We start from the raw sequence: 16959 nt of genomic DNA on the forward strand, positions 1-16959 counted from the left end.
CTACTACACCTGTTGTATTCAGCATTTCACTGTGAGGTCTACTACACCTGTTGTATTCAGCATTTCACTGTGAGGTCTACTACACCTGTTGTATTCAGCATTTCACTGTGAGGTCTACTACACCTGTTGTATTCAGCATTTCACTGTGAGGTCTACTACACCTGTTGTATTCAGCATTTCACTGTGAGGTCTACTACACCTGTTGTATTCAGCATTTCACTGTGAGGTCTACTACACCTGTTGTATTCAGCATTTCACTGTAAGGTCTACTACACCTGTTGTATTCAGCATTTCACTGTGAGGTCTACTACACCTGTTGTATTCAGCATTTCACTGTGAGGTCTACTACACCTGTTGTATTCAGCATTTCACTGTGAGGTCTACTACACCTGTTGTATTCAGCATTTCACTGTGAGGTCTACTACACCTGTTGTATTCAGCATTTCACTGTGAGGTCTACTACACCTGTTGTATTCAGCATTTCACTGTGAGGTCTACTACACCTGTTGTATTCAGCATTTCACTGTGAGGTCTACTACACCTGTTGTATTCAGCATTTCACTGTGAGGTCTACTACACCTGTTGTATTCAGCATTTCACTGTGAGGTCTACTACACCTGTTGTATTCAGCATTTCACTGTGAGGTCTACTACACCTGTTGTATTCAGCATTTCACTGTGAGGTCTACTACACCTGTTGTATTCAGCATTTCACTGTGAGGTCTACTACACCTGTTGTATTCAGCATTTCACTGTGAGGTCTACTACACCTGTTGTATTCAGCATTTCACTGTGAGGTCTACTACACCTGTTGTATTCAGCATTTCACTGTGAGGTCTACTACACCTGTTGTATTCAGCATTTCACTGTGAGGTCTACTACACCTGTTGTATTCAGCATTTCACTGTAAGGTCTACTACACCTGTTGTATTCAGCATTTCACTGTGAGGTCTACTACACCTGTTGTATTCAGCATTTCACTGTGAGGTCTACTACACCTGTTGTATTCAGCATTTCACTGTGAGGTCTACTACACCTGTTGTATTCAGCATTTCACTGTGAGGTCTACTACACCTGTTGTATTCAGCATTTCACTGTGAGGTCTACTACACCTGTTGTATTCAGCATTTCACTGTGAGGTCTACTACACCTGTTGTATTCAGCATTTCACTGTGAGGTCTACTACACCTGTTGTATTCAGCATTTCACTGTAAGGTCTACTACACCTGTTGTATTCAGCATTTCACTGTGAGGTCTACTACACCTGTTGTATTCAGCATTTCACTGTGAGGTCTACTACACCTGTTGTATTCAGCATTTCACTGTGAGGTCTACTACACCTGTTGTATTCAGCATTTCACTGTGAGGTCTACTACACCTGTTGTATTCAGCATTTCACTGTGAGGTCTACTACACCTGTTGTATTCAGCATTTCACTGTGAGGTCTACTACACCTGTTGTATTCAGCATTTCACTGTGAGGTCTACTACACCTGTTGTATTCAGCATTTCACTGTAAGGTCTACTACACCTGTTGTATTCAGCATTTCACTGTGAGGTCTACTACACCTGTTGTATTCAGCATTTCACTGTGAGGTCTACTACACCTGTTGTATTCAGCATTTCACTGTAAGGTCTACTACACCTGTTGTATTCAGCATTTCACTGTGAGGTCTACTACACCTGTTGTATTCAGCATTTCACTGTGAGGTCTACTACACCTGTTGTATTCAGCATTTCACTGTGAGGTCTACTACACCTGTTGTATTCAGCATTTCACTGTGAGGTCTACTACACCTGTTGTATTCAGCATTTCACTGTAAGGTCTACTACACCTGTTGTATTCAGCATTTCACTGTAAGGTCTACTACACCTGTTGTATTCAGCATTTCACTGTAAGGTCTACTACACCTGTTGTATTCAGCATTTCACTGTGAGGTCTACTACACCTGTTGTATTCAGCATTTCACTGTGAGGTCTACTACACCTGTTGTATTCAGCATTTCACTGTAAGGTCTACTACACCTGTTGTATTCAGCATTTCACTGTAAGGTCTACTACACCTGTTGTATTCAGCATTTCACTGTAAGGTCTACTACACCTGTTGTATTCAGCATTTCACTGTAAGGTCTACTACACCTGTTGTATTCAGCATTTCACTGTAAGGTCTACTACACCTGTTGTATTCAGCATTTCACTGTGAGGTCTACTACACCTGTTGTATTCAGCATTTCACTGTGAGGTCTACTACACCTGTTGTATTCAGCATTTCACTGTAAGGTCTACTACACCTGTTGTATTCAGCATTTCACTGTAAGGTCTACTACACCTGTTGTATTCAGCATTTCACTGTAAGGTCTACTACACCTGTTGTATTCAGCATTTCACTGTAAGGTCTACTACACCTGTTGTATTCAGCATTTCACTGTGAGGTCTACTACACCTGTTGTATTCAGCATTTCACTGTGAGGTCTACTACACCTGTTGTATTCAGCATTTCACTGTGAGGTCTACTACACCTGTTGTATTCAGCATTTCACTGTGAGGTCTACTACACCTGTTGTATTCAGCATTTCACTGTAAGGTCTACTACACCTGTTGTATTCAGCATTTCACTGTAAGGTCTACTACACCTGTTGTATTCAGCATTTCACTGTAAGGTCTACTACACCTGTTGTATTCAGCATTTCACTGTAAGGTCTACTACACCTGTTGTATTCAGCATTTCACTGTGAGGTCTACTACACCTGTTGTATTCAGCATTTCACTGTGAGGTCTACTACACCTGTTGTATTCAGCATTTCACTGTAAGGTCTACTACACCTGTTGTATTCAGCATTTCACTGTGAGGTCTACTACACCTGTTGTATTCAGCATTTCACTGTGAGGTCTACTACACCTGTTGTATTCAGCATTTCACTGTGAGGTCTACTACACCTGTTGTATTCAGCATTTCACTGTAAGGTCTACTACACCTGTTGTATTCAGCATTTCACTGTGAGGTCTACTACACCTGTTGTATTCAGCATTTCACTGTGAGGTCTACTACACCTGTTGTATTCAGCATTTCACTGTGAGGTCTACTACACCTGTTGTATTCAGCATTTCACTGTGAGGTCTACTACACCTGTTGTATTCAGCATTTCACTGTAAGGTCTACTACACCTGTTGTATTCAGCATTTCACTGTAAGGTCTACTACACCTGTTGTATTCAGCATTTCACTGTAAGGTCTACTACACCTGTTGTATTCAGCATTTCACTGTGAGGTCTACTACACCTGTTGTATTCAGCATTTCACTGTGAGGTCTACTACACCTGTTGTATTCAGCATTTCACTGTAAGGTCTACTACACCTGTTGTATTCAGCATTTCACTGTGAGGTCTACTACACCTGTTGTATTCAGCATTTCACTGTGAGGTCTACTACACCTGTTGTATTCAGCATTTCACTGTGAGGTCTACTACACCTGTTGTATTCAGCATTTCACTGTGAGGTCTACTACACCTGTTGTATTCAGCATTTCACTGTGAGGTCTACTACACCTGTTGTATTCAGCATTTCACTGTAAGGTCTACTACACCTGTTGTATTCAGCATTTCACTGTGAGGTCTACTACACCTGTTGTATTCAGCATTTCACTGTGAGGTCTACTACACCTGTTGTATTCAGCATTTCACTGTGAGGTCTACTACACCTGTTGTATTCAGCATTTCACTGTGAGGTCTACTACACCTGTTGTATTCAGCATTTCACTGTAAGGTCTACTACACCTGTTGTATTCAGCATTTCACTGTGAGGTCTACTACACCTGTTGTATTCAGCATTTCACTGTGAGGTCTACTACACCTGTTGTATTCAGCATTTCACTGTGAGGTCTACTACACCTGTTGTATTCAGCATTTCACTGTGAGGTCTACTACACCTGTTGTATTCAGCATTTCACTGTGAGGTCTACTACACCTGTTGTATTCAGCATTTCACTGTGAGGTCTACTACACCTGTTGTATTCAGCATTTCACTGTGAGGTCTACTACACCTGTTGTATTCAGCATTTCACTGTGAGGTCTACTACACCTGTTGTATTCAGCATTTCACTGTGAGGTCTACTACACCTGTTGTATTCAGCATTTCACTGTGAGGTCTACTACACCTGTTGTATTCAGCATTTCACTGTGAGGTCTACTACACCTGTTGTATTCAGCATTTCACTGTGAGGTCTACTACACCTGTTGTATTCAGCATTTCACTGTGAGGTCTACTACACCTGTTGTATTCAGCATTTCACTGTGAGGTCTACTACACCTGTTGTATTCAGCATTTCACTGTGAGGTCTACTACACCTGTTGTATTCAGCATTTCACTGTGAGGTCTACTACACCTGTTGTATTCAGCATTTCACTGTGAGGTCTACTACACCTGTTGTATTCAGCATTTCACTGTGAGGTCTACTACACCTGTTGTATTCAGCATTTCACTGTAAGGTCTACTACACCTGTTGTATTCAGCATTTCACTGTGAGGTCTACTACACCTGTTGTATTCAGCATTTCACTGTGAGGTCTACTACACCTGTTGTATTCAGCATTTCACTGTAAGGTCTACTACACCTGTTGTATTCGGCGCATGTGACCATTTGTATTTATTTGACGTACACATAGATTTTGTATTGTAGATATGTGGTAGTGGTGGAGTAGGGGCCTGAGGACACACAGTGTGTTGTGAATGTATTGTAGATATGTGGTAGTGGTGGAGTAGGGGCCTGAGGACACACAGTGTGTTGTGAATTTCTGTGAATGTATTGTAATGTTTTTATAATTGTATAAACTACCTTCATTTTTATGGACCCCAGGAAGAGTAGCTGCTGCCTTGGCAGGAACTAATGGGGATCCATAATAAATCCCAGGAAGAGTAGCTGTTGCCTTGGCAGGAACTAATGGGGATCCATAATAAACCCCAGGAAGAGTAGCTGCTGCCTTGGCAGGAACTAATGGGGATCCTTAATAAACCCCAGGAAGAGTAGCTGCTGCCTTGGCAGGAACTAATGGGGATCCATAATAAACCCCAGGAAGAGTAGCTGCTGCCTTGACAGGAACTAATGGGGATCCATAATAAACCCCAGGAAGAGTAGCTGCTGCCTTGGCAGGAACTAATGGGGATCCATAATAAACCCCAGGAAGAGTAGCTGCTGCCTTGGCAGGAACTAATGGGGATCCATAATAAACCCCAGGAAGAGTAGCTGCTGCCTTGGCAGGAACTAATGGGGATCCATAATAAACCCCAGGAAGAGTAGCTGCTGCCTTGGCAGGAACTAATGGGGATCCATAATAAACCCCAGGAAGAGTAGCTGCTGCCTTGGCAGGAACTAATGGGGATCCATAATAAACCCCAGGAAGAGTAGCTGTTGCTTTGGCAGGAACTAATGGGGATCCATAATAAACCCCAGGAAGAGTAGCTGCTGCCTTGGCAGGAACTAATGGGGATCCATAATAAACCCCAGGAAGAGTAGCTGCTGCCTTGACAGGAACTAATGGGGATCCATAATAAACCCCAGGAAGAGTAGCTGCTGCCAGGAGTGCTTTATTATGGACAGACTTTTCTCCATCTTAGCTACTATTGTATCAATATGTTTTGACCATGACAGTTTACAATCCAGGGTTACTCCAAGCAGTTTAGTGATCTCAAGTTCCACATTATTCATTCCAAGATTTAGTTGAGGTTTAGGGTTTAGTGAATGGTTTGTCCCAAATACAATGCTTTTAGATTTTGAAATATTTAGGACAAACATATATCTTGCCACCCACTCTGAAACTGTCTGTAGCTCTTTGTAAAGTGTTGCAGGGATTTCACTCACTGTCACGTTCCTGACCTGTTTTCCTTGTTTTTGTATGTATTTAGTTGGTCAGGGCGTGAGTTGGGGTGGGCATTCTATGTTATGTGTTTCTATGTTGGGTTAAACGTGTTGCCTGGTATGGTTCTCAATTAGAGGCAGGTGTTTGACGTTTCCTCTGATTGAGAACCATATTAAGGTAGGCTGTTCTCACTGTTTGTTTGTGGGTGATTGTTCCTGTGTCTGTGTCTGTTGCACCACACGGGACTGTTTCGTTTGTTCGTTCGTTTGGCTAGTCTTTCCTGTTCGTGCGTTCTTCGTGTCTTTATGTAAGTTCTCAAGTTCAGGTCTGTCTACGTCGTTTTGTTGTTTTGTAATCTTCCAAGTGTTTTTCGTGTTTGTCTATGTCATTGTGTAGTGGTCAGTGTCAGCACCATTTGTTTATATAGCTTCACGGTCGTCAGTTTGTTGTTTCGTTCGTTGTTCGTCTCTCTAATAAAGGAGAATGTATTTTTCACACGCTGCGTTTTGGTCCTCTCTTCCAAGTCAAGACGATCGTGACACTCACTGTAGTAGCTGACGTGTGTAGTGTTGAGTCATCAGCATACGTAGACACACTGTCTTTACGTAGACACACTGTCTTTTGTCTTTACGTAGACACACTGTCTTTTGTCTTTACGTAGACACACTGTCTTTACGTAGACACACTGTCTTTACGTAGACACACTGTCTTTACGTGGACACACTGTCTTTTGTCTTTACGTAGACACACTGTCTTTACGTAGACACACTGTCTTTACGTAGACACACTGTCTTTACGTAGACAGACTGTCTTTACATAGACACACTGTCTTAACAGACTGTCTTTACATAGACACACTGTCTTAACAGACTGTCTTTACATAGACACACTGTCTTAACAGACTGTCTTTACATAGACACACTGTCTTAACAGACTGTCTTTACATAGACACACTGTCTTCTGTCTTTACATAGACACACTGTCTTTTGTCTTTACGTAGACACACTGTCTTTACGTAGACACACTGTCTTTACGTAGACACACTGTCTTTACGTAGACACACTGTCTTTTGTCTTTACGTAGACACACTGTCTTTACGTAGACACACTGTCTTTTGTCTTTACGTAGACACACTGTCTTTACGTAGACACACTGTCTTTTGTCTTTACGTAGACACACTGTCTTTACGTAGACACACTGTCTTTACGTAGACACACTGTCTTTTGTCTTTACATAGACACACTGTCTTTACATAGACACACTGTCTTTACGTAGACACACTGTCTTTACGTAGACACACTGTCTTTTGTCTTTACATAGACACACTGTCTTTACATAGACACACTGTCTTTACATAGACACACTGTCTTTACATAGACACACTGTCTTTACATAGACACACTGTCTTTTGTCTTTACGTGGACACACTGTCTTTTGTCTTTACATAGACACACTGTCTTTACATAGACACACTGTCTTTTGTCTTTACGTAGACACACTGTCTTTTGTCTTTACATAGACACACTGTCTTTACGTAGACACACTGTCTTTACGTAGACACACTGTCTTTACGTAGACACACTGTCTTTTGTCTTTACGTAGACACACTGTCTTTTGTCTTTATGTAGACACACTGTCTTTTGTCTTTATGTAGACACACTGTCTTTACGTAGACACACTGTCTTTTGTCTTTATGTAGACACACTGTCTTTTGTCTTTATGTAGACACACTGTCTTTACGTAGACACACTGTCTTTTGTCTTTATGTAGACACACTGTCTTTTGTCTTTATGTAGACACACTGTCTTTACGTAGACACACTGTCTTTTGTCTTTATGTAGACACACTGTCTTTTGTCTTTATGTAGACACACTGTCTTTACGTAGACACACTGTCTTTTGTCTTTATGTAGACACACTGTCTTTTGTCTTTATGTAGACACACTGTCTTTACGTAGACACACTGTCTTTATGTAGACACACTGTCTTTACGTAGACACACTGTCTTTACTCTGTGCCAGTGGCAGGTCATTAGTAAATGTTTTATCGGCAGTGCGTCGCTGCTAAATGCATATACTGTAGGTGAAAACCTGCTATTCCATGTAGTGTCCTGCTTTTGACCAGGGCCCATAGAGGGGTTGGTTGTTTAGCAACAGAACCTATAGACCGGTTGGTTGTTTAGCAACAGAACCTACAGACGGGTTGGTTGTTTAGCAACAGAACCTACAGACGGGTTGGTTGTTTAGCATAAAAACCTACAGACGGGTTGGTTGTTTAGCAACAGAACCTACAGACGGGTTGGTTGTTTAGCAACAGAACCTACAGACGGGTTGGTTGTTTAGCAACAGAACCTACAGACGGGTTGGTTGTTTAGCAACAGAACCTACAGACGGGTTGGTTGTTTAGCAACACAACCTACAGACGGGTTGGTTGTTTAGCAACAAAACCTACAGACGGGTTGGTTGTTTAGCAACAAAACCTACAGACGGGTTGGTTGTTTAGCAACAAAACCTACAGACGGGTTGGTTGTTTAGCAACAAAACCTACAGACGGGTTGGTTGTTTAGCAACAGAACCTACAGACGGGTTGGTTGTTTAGCAACAAAACCTACAGACGGGTTGGTTGTTTAGCATGAAAACCTACAGACGGGTTGGTTGTTTAGCAACAAAACCTACAGACGTGTTGGTTGTTTAGCAACACAACCTACAGACGGGTTGGTTGTTTAGCAACAAAACCTACAGACGTGTTGGTTGTTTAGCAACAAAACCTACAGACGTGTTGGTTGTTTAGCAACACAACCTACAGACGGGTTGGTTGTTTAGCAACACAACCTACAGACGGGTTGGTTGTTTAGCAACACAACCTACAGACGGGTTGGTTGTTTAGCAACAAAACCTACAGACGGGTTGGTTGTTTAGCAACACAACCTACAGACGGGTTGGTTGTTTAGCAACACAACCTACAGACGGGTTGGTTGTTTAGCAACACAACCTACAGACGGGTTGGTTGTTTAGCAACACAACCTACAGACGGGTTGGTTGTTTAGCAACACAACCTACAGACGGGTTGGTTGTTTAGCAACACAACCTACAGACGGGTTGGTTGTTTAGCAACACAACCTACAGACGGGTTGGTTGTTTAGCAACACAACCTATAGACGGGTTGGATGTTTAGCAACAAAACTGATGTGTGCGCAACTATGGGGCAAAACAGATGCACAATGAGCACTTGTTCTCTCTCAAATAAATTGTTAGTTGTTGGTTAGCTAGCTAGTTAGCTAGTGAATGTTAGGATAGACATCAGTCAAAACTTTTTTAAATTGTATTTAACCTTTTAACTAGGCAAGTCAGTTAAGAACAGATTCTTATTTACAATGATGGCCTACCCCTACTTTATTTACAATGATGGCCTACCCCTACTTTATTTACAATGATGGCCTACCCCTACTTTATTTACAATGATGGCCTACCCCTACTTTATTTACAATGATGGCCTACCCCTACTTTATTTACAATGATGGCCTACCCCTACTTTATTTACAATGATGGCCTACCCCTACTTTATTTACAATGATGGCCTACCCCTACTTTATTTACAATGATGGCCTACCCCTACTTTATTTACAATGATGGCCTACCCCTACTTTATTTACAATGATGGCCTACCCCTACTTTATTTACAATGACGACGCTGGGCCGATTGTGCGCCACCCTATGGGACTCCCAATCATGGCCAGATGTGATACAGCCTGGATTCGAACCAGGTACTGAGACCAGGCACTGAGATGCAGTGCTCTAGACCGTTGCGCCACTCAAAACAAGACAAGGTATCAATAACAAGATACAATGAGCTATTGAATCCATTTTGAGTTCAGGCTGTAACACAGCAAGATGTGGAATAAGTCAAGGGGTGTGAACTACTTTCTGAAGACACTATATGAATGTCAATCAACCAACCAACCAACCGATCAATGTACTGTGTTCCAGGTGTGACTAGCGTGCATTACTTTGAGGACCTGAGGGACCTGCAGAGGAAGTTGTTCAAGGGGATCCTGTGGACGTCCAGCAGGGGTCGCGACCTTTGAGCGGGGTGACCATGACAACCTCTCCAGGACTTTATACACCGTCAGCCTCAAACGCACCTCCCACAACACCTCCCTCCTCTGCTACCCCAACACGCCTCCCTTCTCTGCTCCCCCAACCACGCCTCCCTTCTCTGCTCCCCCACCACGCCTCCCTCCTCTGTTCCCCCACCACAACACCTCCCTCTGCTACCCCACCACGCCTCCCTCCTCTGCTCCCCCCACCACGCCTCCCTCCTCTGTTCCCCCCACCACGCCTCCCTTCTCTGCTCCCCCCACCACGCCTCCCTTCTCTGCTCCCCCCACCACGCCTCCCTTCTCTGCTCCCCCACCACGCCTCCCTTCTCTGCTCCCCCACCACGCCTCCCTTCTCTGCTCCCCCACCACGCCTCCCTTCTCTGCTCCCCCACCATGCCTCCCTTCTCTGCTCCCCCACCACGCCTCCCTCCTCTGTTCCCCCACCACAACACCTCCCTCTGCTCCCCCACCACGCCTCCCTCCTTTGCTCCCCCCACACCTCCCTCCTCTGCTCCCCCCCACAACCCTACCTGGAATACATTTAATAAAAATATTATGTAAATGTCCTAAAGCGCAAATATACATTATCTGATTTAAATATACATTATCTGATGACATTGTTTTAGAAAAGGGGCACAAGACAGGGATGTCCCCTCTCCCCTCTTCTGTTTGCACTGGCAATTGAACCACTTGCAGAAAGAATTAGACAGGACCCACACGTAACAGGTATCAGTATTGGTAAACATGATTAAGGGAGTGTTGGAACATAACAAACAAAATTACAGTTAAGGAAAATGGATGCTTAATCCAGTATAAACTCATGTATAGAATGTATTATACAAGAGACAAAATTCACAACTTCTACAGCACAACGGCAGAGTCATGTCTCAAGTGTAAGTATTATTTTAACTCTGTCGTTTAGGTTAGTATTGTGGAGTAACTACAATGTCCTTGATCCATCCACAGTTTTCTCCTATCACAGCCAATAAACTCTGTAACTGTTTTAAAGTCACCATTGGCCTCATGGTGAAATCACTGAGCGGTTTCCTTCCTCTCCAGCAACTGAGTTAGGAAGGACGCCTGTATCTTTGTAGTGACTGGGTGTACTGACACACCATCCAAAGTGTAATTAATAACTTCACCATGCTCAATGGGATAGTCAGTCTGCTTATTTATTTTACCTATATACCAATACGTGCCCTTTATGGACAAAAGGTGAATTGCTTAGCCACATTTTGTTGCAGTATTACTTTAGTTGCAAACAGGATGTACACTACGGGTCAAACATTTTAGAACACCTACTCATTCAAGGGTTTCTTTATTTTTACTATTTTCTACTATGAAATAACACACGGAATCATGAAGTAACCAAAAAAAAGGTTAAACAAATCAAAATATATTTTATATTTGAGATTCTTCAAAGTAGCCACCCTTTTGCCTTAATGACATATTTGCTTTCTTTTAATACAAGGTTCTTGTCACCTGGTCTCTACCAGGATAGACAGTGCATTCGGAAAGTATTCAGACCCCTTGACTTTTTCCACATTTTGTTACGTTAAAAACATACATTTATTCAATTTTAGCTGTAAAGTAACCAGTGGTGGAAAAAGTACCCAATTGTCAAACTTGAGTAAAAGTATAGATTTCTAATAGAAAGTTACTCACCCAGTAAAATACAACTTGAGTAAAAGTCTAAAAGAATTTGATTTTAAATATACAGTTGAAGTCAGAAGTTTACATACACTTAGGTTGGATTCATTAAAACTAGTTTTTCAACCACTCTACAAATTTCTTGTTAACAAACTATAGTTTTGGCAAGTCGGTTAGGACATCTACTTTGTACTTTGTGCATGACACAAGTCATTTTTCCAACAATTGTTTACAGACAGATTATTTCACTTATACTTTACTGTATCACAATTCCAGTGGGTCAGAATTTTACATACACTAAGTTGACTGTGCTTTTAAACAGCTTGTAAAATTCCAGAAAATTATGTAATGGCTTTAGAAGCTTCTGATAGGCTAATTTACATCATTTGAGTCAATTGGAGGTGTACCTGTGGATGTATTTCAAAGCCTACCTTCAAACTCAGTGCCTCTTTGCTTGACATCATGGGGAAATCAGCCAAGACCTCTGAAAACAAATTGTAGACCTCCACAAGTCTGGTTCACCCTTGGGAGAAATTTCCAAATGCCTGAAGGTACCATGTTCATCTGTACAAACAATAGTACACAAGTATAAACATCATGGGACCACGCAGCCGTCATACCGCTCAGGAAGGAGACGCGTTCTGTCTCCTAGAGATGAACGTACTTTGGTGCGAAAAGTGCAAATCAATCCCAGAACAACAGCAAAGGACCTTGTGAAGATGCTGGAGGAAACAGGTACAAAAGTATCTATATCCACAGTAAAATGAGTCCTATATCGACATAACCTGAAAGGCCGCTCAGCAAGGAAGAAGCCACTGCTCCAAAACCGCCATAAAAAAAAGCCAGACTACAGTTTGCAACTGCACATGGGGACAAAGATCGTACTTTTTGGAGAAATGTCCTCTGGTCTGATGAAACAAAAATACAACTTTTTGGCCATAATGACCATTGTTATTTTTGGAGGAAAAAGGGGGAGGCTTGCAAGCCGAAGAACACCATCCCAACCATGAAGCACGGGGCTGGCAGCATCATGTTGTGGGGGTGATTTGCTGCAGGAGGGACTGGTGCACTTCACAAAATAGATGGCATCATGAGGAAGGAAAATGATGTGGATATATTGAAGCATCATCTCAAGACATCAGTCAGGAAGTTAAAACTTGGTCGCAAATGGGTCTTCCAAATGGACAATGACCCCAAGCATACTTCCAAATGGCTTAAGGACAACAAAGTCAAGGTATTGGAGTGGCCATTACAAAGCCCTGACCTCAATCCTATAGAAATTTGTGGGCAGAACTGAAAAAGTGTGCGAGCAAGGAGGCCTACAAACCTGACTCAGTTACACCAGCTCTGTCAGGGGAATTTTGGCCCATTCCTCCTAATTTATTGTGGGAAGCTTGTGGAAGGCTACCCAAAATATTTGACCCAAGTTAAACAATTTAAAGGCAGTGCTACCAAATACTAATTGAGTGTATGTAAACTTCTGACCCACTGAGAATGTGATGACAGAAATAAAAGCTGAAATAAATCATTCTCTACAATTATTCTGACATTTCACATTCTTAAAATAAAGTGGTGATCCTTAATGACCGAAGACAGGGAATTTTTACTAGGATTAAATGTCAGGAATTGTTCAAAACTGAGTTTAAATGTATTTGGCTTAGGTGTATGTAAACTTCCGACTTCAACTGTACTTAAGTATCAAAAGTAAATGTAATTGCTAAAATATACTTAAGTATCAAAAGTAAAAGTTTAAATAATTTCAAATGTCTTATATTAAGCAAAGCAGACGGCACCATTGTCTTGTTTTTAGCAAGGGACACACTCCCACACTCTGACACTCTGACACCCCGACACTCAGACACTCCAAAACTGACATTATTTGCAAAAGATGCATTTGTGTTTAGTGAGTCTACCCTTTACTCTCTGCCCGCTACCCTTGAGCCTCTCACCCTTTACCCTCTACCCTTTACCTACTACCATCTAACCTTTAAATGCTACCCATTACCCTTTACCCACTACCCTTTATCCACTACCAGCTTCCCTTCACCCGCTTCTCTTTACCCACAACCCTCTGCCCGCTGCCCTCTAACCACTACCCTTTACCCACTACCGTATAACCGCTACCATTTAAACTCAACACTCTAACCTCTACCATTTACCCTTACCCGATTACCTTTACCCACAACCCTCTACCCTTTACCCGCTACCCTTTACCCACTACCCTGTAACCTTTACCCGCTACCCAATATTTATTTATTTTATTTTATTTTATTTCACCTTTATTTAACCAGGTAGGCTAGTTAAGAACAAGTTCTCATTTGCAACTGCGACCTGGCCAAGATAAAGCATAGCAGTGTGAACAGACAACAACACAGAGTTACACATGGAGTAAACAATAAACAAGTCAATAACATGGTAGAAAAAAAGAGAATCTATATACAATGTGTGCAAAAGGCATGAGGAGGTAGGCAATAAATCGAATAATTACAATTTAGCAGATTAACACTGGAGTGATAAATCATCAGATGATCATGTGCAAGTAGAGATACTGGTGTGCAAAAGAGCAGAAAAGTAAATAAATAAAAGCAGTATGGGGGGTGAGGTAGGTAAATTGGGTGGGCTATATACCGATGGACTATGTACAGCTGCAGCGATCGGTTAGCTGCTCGGATAGCAGATGTTTAAAGTTGTTGAGGGAGATAAAAGTCTCCAACTTCAGAGATTTTTGCAATTCGTTCCAGTCGCAGGCAGCAGAGAACTGGAAGGAAAGGCGTCCAAATGAGGTTTTGGCTTTAGGGATGATCAGTGAGATACACCTGCTGGAGCGCGTGCTACGGGTGGGTGTAGCGATCGTGACCAGTGAACTGAGATAAGGCGGCACTTTACCTAGCATAGCCTTGTAGATGACCTGGAGCCAGTGGGTCTGACGACGAACATGTAGCGAGGGCCAGCCGACTAGGGCATACAGGTCGCAGTGGTGGGTCGTATAAGGTGCTTTAGTAACAAAACGGATGGCACTGTGATAAACTGCATCCAGTTTGCTGAGTAGAGTATTGGAAGCTATTTTGTAGATGACATCGCCAAAGTCGAGGATCGGTAGGATAGTCAGTTTTACTAGGGTAAGTTTGGCGGCGTGAGTGAAGGAGGCTTTGTTGCGAAATAGAAAGCCGACTCTAGATTTGATTTTGGATTGGAGATGTTTGATATGAGTCTGGAAGGAGAGTTTGCAGTCTAGCCAGACACCTAGGTACTTATAGATGTCCACATATTCTAGGTCGGAACCGTCCAGGGTGGTGATGCTAGTCGGGCGTGCAGGTGCAGGCAGCGAACGGTTGAAAAGCATGCATTTGGTTTTACTAGCGTTTAAGAGCAGTTGGAGGCCACGGAAGGAGTGTTGTATGGCATTGAAGCTCGTTTGGAGGTTAGATAGCACAGTGTCCAAGGAAGGGCCAGAAGTATACAGAATGGTGTCGTCTGCGTAGAGGTGGATCAGGGAATCGCCCGCAGCAAGAGCAACATCATTGATATATACAGAGAAAAGAGTCGGCCCGAGAATTGAACCCTGTGGTACCCCCATAGAGACTGCCAGAGGACCGGACAACATGCCCTCCGATTTGACACACTGAACTCTGTCTGCAAAGTAGTTGGTGAACCAGGCAAGGCAGTCATTAGAAAAACCGAGGCAACTGAGTCTGCCAATAAGATTATGGTGATTGACAGAGTCGAAAGCCTTGGCCAGGTCGATGAAGACGGCTGCACAGTACTGTCTTTTATCGATGGCGGTTATGATATCGTTTAGTACCTTGAGCGTGGCTGAGGTGCACCCGTGACCGGCTCGGAAACCGGATTGCACAGCGGAGAAGGTACGGTGGGATTCGAGATGGTCAGTGATCTGTTTGTTGACTTGGCTTTCGAAGACCTTGATAGGCAGGGCAGGATGGATATAGGTCTGTAACAGTTTGGGTCCAGGGTGTCTCCCCCTTTGAAGAGGGGGATGACCGCGGCAGCTTTCCAATCCTTGGGGATCTCAGATGATACGAAGGAGAGTTTGAACAGGCTGGTAATAGGGGGTGCGACAATGGCGGCGGACAGTTTCAGAAATAGGGGGTCCAGATTGTCAAGCCCAGCTGATTTGTATGGGTCCAGGTTTTCCAGCTCTTTCAGAACATCTGCTATCTGGATTTGGGTAAAGGAGAAGCTGGGGAGGCTTGGGCGAGTAGCGGGGGGGGGGGGGGGGGGGGGGGGGGGGGCGGGGCTGTTTGCCAAGGTTGGAGTCGCCAGGAGGAAGGCATAGCCAGCCGTTGAGAAATGCTTGTTGAAGTTTTCGATTATCACGGATTTATCGGTGGTGACCGTGTTACCTAGCCTCAGTGCAGTGAGCAGCTGGGAGGAGGTGCTCTTGTTCTCCATGGACTTTACAGTGTCCCAGAACTTTTTGGAGTTAGAGCTACAGGATGCAAATTTCTGCTTGAGAAAGCTGGCCTTTGCTTTCCTGACTGACTGCGTGTATTGGTTCCTGACTTCCCTGAACAGTTGCATATCGCGGGGGCTCTTCGATGCTATTGCAGTTCGCCACAGGATGTTTTTGTGCTGGTCGAGGGCAGTCAGGTCTGGAGTGAATCAAGGGCTATATCTGTTCTTAGTTCTGCATTTTTTGAACGGAGCATGCTTGTCTAATATGGTGAGGAAGTAACTTTTAAAGAATGACCAGGCATCCTCAACTGACGGGATGAGGTCAATATCCTTCCAGGATACCCGGGCCAGGTCGATTAGAAAGGCCTGCTCGCAGAAGTGTTTTAGGGAGCGTTTGACAGTGATGAGGGGTGGTCGTTTGACCGCGGACCCGTAGCGGATACAGTGATCGCTGAGATCTTGATTGAAGACAGCAGAGGTGTATTTGGAGGGCAAGTTGGTCAGGATAATGTCTATTAGGGTGCCCATGTTTACGGATTTAGGGTTGTACCTGGTGGGTTCCTTGATGATTTGTGTGAGATTGAGGGCATCTAGCTTAGATTGTAGGACTGCCGGGGTGTTAAGCATATCCCAGTTTAGGTCACCTAACAGAACAAACTCTGAAGCTAGATGGGGAGCGATCAATTCACAGATGGTGTCCAGGGCACAGCTGGGAGCTGAGGGGGGTCGGTAGCAGGCGGCAACAGTGAGAGACTTATTTCTGGAGAGATTAATTTTTAAAATTAGAAATTCGAACTGTTTGGGCATAGACCTGGAAAGTATGACAGAACTTTGCAGGCTATCTCTGCAGTAGATTGCAACTCCTCCCCCTTTGGCAGTACTATCTTGATGGAAAGTGTTATAGTTGGGTATGGAAATCTCAGAATTTTTGGTGGCCTTCCTAAGCCAG

The 16959-nt window shown here is 43.3% G+C and overlaps 1 protein-coding gene across 1 annotated transcript in view; it reads left to right on the plus strand.

Annotated features, from left to right (window-relative positions):
• LOC120035333 overlaps positions 1 to 10124 on the plus strand; it is a 35983-nt gene extending 25859 nt beyond the window's left edge. The window contains exon 4 of the mRNA XM_038982116.1: positions 9835 to 10124. Coding sequence (XP_038838044.1) covers positions 9835 to 9932 — 98 coding nt within the window. The 3' untranslated portion in view covers positions 9933 to 10124. The remainder of the gene's footprint in view (positions 1 to 9834) is intronic.
• Positions 10125 to 16959: the final 6835 nt, after the last annotated feature.

The sequence above is a fragment of the Salvelinus namaycush genome, unplaced genomic scaffold (genome assembly GCF_016432855.1).
Source record: "Salvelinus namaycush isolate Seneca unplaced genomic scaffold, SaNama_1.0 Scaffold103, whole genome shotgun sequence".
Taxonomy (NCBI): domain Eukaryota; kingdom Metazoa; phylum Chordata; class Actinopteri; order Salmoniformes; family Salmonidae; genus Salvelinus; species Salvelinus namaycush.